Below are 4975 nucleotides of genomic sequence, written 5' to 3' on the forward strand. Positions count from 1 at the left end.
GATCAGGCCCAATTCTAACCACCTCCTGGAGTCACATTTTTCTGGGTTTTTTTCTTATTTTTTAAAAAATGTTTCTCCTGTATGTACTTACACGAATAAAAGTTTATCATTTCTCTTTTATCGGTTTAATTCACAGGTCCCCTAACAGAAGCTAAGAGGGTAGAGGAAAGCTTCCCGCTCTCCGCCCGCCCCCCCCAGGATATATGTTTGTTTTACAAGCATAGAGACAAAGTAGGAGGAATGGTCATCAAAATGTTAACGGTAGTTTTGTCGGGAATAACTAGTGACTGTTTTCTCTTTTTCCTCTTTGTATCTTAGCGTATTGTTTGAATTTTAAAGATTGGCTGGGAGGGCCACATTAGTTCGTGGGTGTGAGCGGGTGCCTGAGTTTCTAACGGCATTTGAACGGTGATGCGGGTGGAGGGGGCACGTTTGGGGCACGACCGTGACAGGTGTCCGTTAGGAGGGGGCGGGATGAGTTAACACCCATACAATTTGTCTCACGACTTCATGACTTCCTACAGAACATGAACTATTTAAAGTTTGGCTTTTTAAAAATCATACTTAGAGGTGCCTGGGGGGCTCAGTTGGTTAAGATCTGACTTCAGCTCAGGTCACGGCCTCACGGTTCGTGAGTTCGAGCCCCGCGTCGGACTCTGTGCTGACATCTGGAGCCTGGAGCTGCTTCGGATTCTGTGTTTGTTGAGTTGAATTGAGCCGAACCTTCTGAATTGGACTTAAAGGAATTCCGCGAGTTTCCTGCTGGCGTATCGCCTTTTTGGACACTGACCTTCTGTAAAGCGCTGCCTGTATTTTAAATATTATTCATTTTTTGAATCAATCTCTACACCCAGCGGGGGGCACTTCCACTCACGGCCTCTGGCCTGGGGGCCGCCCCCGCTCCTGCCTCGACGCTTCGGAAGAAAGTCCCGTTGGCCTGGGCCCAGCTTCCTGGGCTGCGGCCTTCATTCTCCGTGGAACCTAGAACTCGAGGGGTGAGTTCTGTGCCGCCAGGGGACAGTGGGACATGGGCGGCCTCCAGTGACGCCACTCTGGAAGCCGTGGTCTCCCGGCCAGGCGGGCTGAGGCCTCTGTGCCAGTGTCCCGGGCCCCCTGATGGCCAGAGAGAGAGCCCCGGTCAGGACGCAGGGGCCGCACGGAGGAGGCCGGGTCCTGACTGCTCCAGGGCCTGGCCCCGCGAGGGCCGCGTCTCGCTTCCCCGGTATTTCAGCGTCGTCCCACTGGACTTGACCCCTCTGGCTTTACCGTCCTGCCCCTCGAGCCCTGCTAATACCACAGATTCGTGACGAGTGAACGCGGAGCTTGCCCGGGAAGACGAGGAAGGCACATCTGCTGTGGGAGCTGCCGACAGCCTCGTGCAATTGGGGCCGCAGATAAGAAAGGAAAGGAATGCGGAGCGCGGCCAGCGGTCAGCACGGTGACGAGGCGCCGCGAGCCGAGCCCCAGCGCGCCTGGAGGGTCAGTGCGCCTGGCCCGTCGCCTGACCACGACGGGGAGCCGGCCGTTGTTGCGCTTCCCGTAACCGGACAGGGAGCCACTCGGGACCCCCGGCAAAATACCAGTGAGAAGATTATGACTTCATTTCTTACGAATGAGCAACACGATTGCCATGACTTCCCAACTCTGAGGCTGTTTTTACTGTGACCAGTACCAGGAAAGAAAACGTACCAGAGTAAGAAAAAGGAGACTTTTCCTTCAAGTGTGGCCGTCCTGAATTGCAATTCGTTCCTCAACGACGTCCGTTTTTCCGGTATCTGTCATCTGGGGTGACCCTGGTACAGGCCCACGTACCAAACGCCCTCTGGCCCCGCGCCCGCCCGCCCCCACGCCAGCTGGCCGCTGCTGGGCCCGGCGTCCCTCCTCCCCTCCTTTCTTCTCTCCTCAGAACTTCCCAAAATGTTTCCCTGAGAACCGTGAAAGCCATACCTGTTCCTTGCAGCCGATCTAGAAAATAGCAAACAAGGCAAACAAGGAAGTAACAGTGAGCAGCGCCGCCCCCGCGATGCAGCAGTGGTCAGTTCGTGCTGCAAGCCCTTGACCTCGTCTACACCCCTGGGTGTATTTACTTTTTAGTTTCCAGATGGCAGATGCAAATCTTGCTGGGCTGCCTTTTTGATCAACAATCCTGCTGATGTGGGCTTGAAAGGCTGTGCTGTGTGCTGTCATTTGTCTTAAAAGCAGCCTCCACGCCCGACGCGACCCTGAGATCAAGAATCACGTCCTCCGCGGACTGAGCCAGCCGGGCGCCCGATGCTGTGCGGTCCTGTCTGTGCGCCACCTGGCAGGTGATGTGTTCTTCGCAAAGACAAGCATGTCCCTTTGCAATCGAGAGGGTCGCCGTGCTCCCACCCAGGGGGACGCAGGGCCCTCGGCAGTGGGGCCCATCTCGCACCTACGAGCTGTTCTCGTCAAATGGTATCGGCTAAATCCAATCGTGAGGAAATAATCAGACAAATCCCGAGTGTGGGACGTCCTCCACCACCTGTCTGGACTCTGTAAAACCCAGTCAGTGTCATGGGAAGCAGAGAAGGGGGAGGAGACCTGGGGGCTATTCTAAAACAAAAAGACAGAAGACAGGACCCCAGCGCCAAGCATGAATCTTGCCCAGACCCTGCATAGAAAGCCAAAGTGGAAGATGCTTTGAGATGATGGGGATCATTTATACATAGATTCTGCGGGGGAGGGGAAATTTCCTGCTTCCCTTCTAGGTTCTTCGGCTGGTCTAACCATTAAACTGGGATAAGACATTAGCGGAGAAAAGCCAGTGTCGCACGTACGGGAGCCCCATCGACTTAGGAGACTCGGAGGCAGTCAGGAGATGGCAGTTTATATGCCACGGGGAAGGGGGGGCAGGGGCCGTGCCTTGAGGGGGGAGCAGCGCAGCTCCCAAGAAGGCGAGGGAAGCAAATGCTTCTGTATGGAAGGTGCCGTGTGACCCGTGCCTTCTGCCCAGAGCTGCACGTACACAGCCACCGGGGCCTTGCCGCCTTGTGCTCCGCATTCGGCCTCGGGTTTGGAACTGGCCTCTCTGTTCCTGATGCCCAGAGGGACTAACTTGCCTCACCTCCTGGGCCCGGACCGGGCGGCCCCCTGGGACGGCTCGGGGAGGGAGGAGAATGCAGACGCCCTGCCCCTGAGAGTGTGACATCCGATAGGGAAATAGGTCACTTAGGGACCGCGCTCAGGCAAACCCAATGACTAACCACACACCACACAGGGATCATGTGTCTACTGCCCCGGCGGGAAGAGCTCTTTGGAAATCTCACCCGAGGGGAGGAGGGTCCTCGGCCCACGTCCCTCAGTCGGGGCTCCGACTGTTCACCGAGGGGCTTCCCCAGCCGGAAGGTTCGATGCTGTCAGTACCTGATTTGGTGCATGAAGACTTCATTGTTGGGGGTCCTGGGTGGCTCAGTCGTTAAGTGTCCGACCCTGGATCTCACGGTCTGATGTGGAGCCCCACGTCAGGGTCTGCGCTGACCGTGCGGGGCCTGCCTGGGACTCTCTCTCTCCCTCTCTCTCGGCCCCTCCCCACCTCATGCTCTCTCTCTCATCAATAAACATTTCAAAAATAAAGCCTTCTTTGTTCTTCTCTATCCTTCTCTCCCTCGTTACGTTTATTTTAATTGCTTAATTCCTTATATTCCCTTTCCCTGAGAACTAATGAAGCCTTCCTCCATGAAACCGGAAGTGTGGCCCTTGCGGATTCTTATTATTGGGAACACCTGCAAGCAGATGCGTCTTCCTGACGTAAAACGTTACCTCTGGTGGCGGCGCCTCCTGGCCCAAGGCCTGACCCGAGTTCCGTCAGGCAGCCACGCGAGAGGGGAAAAGCTCTTCCTGAGTCCGCCGGGCCCCAGCCGTCTTCAGTTGGAAACGGCCCATCATGACGAAGTGACAGAGTGCTGCTCCCCTCCATGACGTAGCAGGTGGCAGTATCGAACAGCCATCTGTCTTCTCACGAGTGACGGACACACCAGCGTCGGGAGGGAGCCCGGCCTGACTCTCCGGTGGCACAGGCTAAGGATTCGGGGCTCAGTGTCCCCATATCTGCAAGCCACTATCAAGTGGTTCCGCGGAAGACACAGAGGGAGGGGGAGAGAGCAGTGGGGGATGGTAGCAGCTGGTGAGTGGGGGTGGGGAGGATGTCGTGTGTTCATTTGATTCATTTTTCCGATTTTCCTGCAGGTTTGAAAAACTACACCAGCACCCAGGGTCGTGGGCCGCTCCGGTGTCGGAGGCTCCGGTGTCGGAGGCTGGGTCCCGGGAGCAGGACGGCTGCCTCACGCACCTGCGGGCCGTGGCGCCTGCCCGGCGGCAGCGTGTCGGGGACCCTGTCCTGGGCCTTCATCTCAGCCCTGGACAGCCATTTCCCAGATCTGTCTGGACTTCAGAATCTTGGGTAAGGGGAGGTGTGACCATTGACTGACAGCGAGCGTGGGGGGGTGACAGTTGATGGAAAGTGCGGCAGTGGCCCTGGAGAGGCTGTGTGGACACGTGGGGAGAAGCTTCCAAGAGGAACGAAGGATCTGTGCTCCGTTGGGTCACACAAGCTGCCGCTCTTTCGCTCCGCTGTCCTTCTCGGGGCCTAGGAGGGGCCGTGACGGGGGGCAGAGCAGAGCCCTGGGCCGCACACGGGGGGCCTGCTGACCCCCGAGGTTCCGGGCAAAGCCAGCCGGCCCTCGGAGCACTGAGCTAAGAGCGCAGGCCTCTCTGAGCCCCGTGGGGCGGGGGGGCCCGACAGCCGTGCCCCCTCCGGGGCCTGATGCCCCCTCTCCCCGGTTCCAGGGATCCACACGCTGCCCACGGACCCCTCTCCCAGCGTCTCCAAACCCTGGCGTCCTAATCTGGATCTGGATCTGCTGGCGTGAAAGCAGCGGGTTTCTGGCTGGAAATCCGGGGGGCTCTGCCCGGCGGGCGGCGTGGCGCAGAGCTGGCTCTCAGTGGCGGCGGTAGC

General features: G+C 57.9%; 1 protein-coding gene across 1 annotated transcript in view; it reads left to right on the forward strand.

The window, feature by feature from the left end:
• Positions 1–4889, forward strand: part of LOC144229621 (uncharacterized) — a 26109-nt gene extending 21220 nt beyond the window's left edge. The window contains exons 2-3 of the mRNA XM_077761717.1: positions 4207–4430; positions 4807–4889. Coding sequence (XP_077617843.1) covers positions 4207–4430; positions 4807–4889 — 307 coding nt within the window. The remainder of the gene's footprint in view (positions 1–4206; positions 4431–4806) is intronic.
• The last annotated feature ends 86 nt before the right edge of the window (positions 4890–4975 follow it).

This window comes from Crocuta crocuta, unplaced genomic scaffold (assembly GCF_008692635.1).
Source record: "Crocuta crocuta isolate KB4526 unplaced genomic scaffold, BGI_CrCroc_1.0 scaffold408, whole genome shotgun sequence".
NCBI lineage: Eukaryota > Metazoa > Chordata > Mammalia > Carnivora > Hyaenidae > Crocuta > Crocuta crocuta.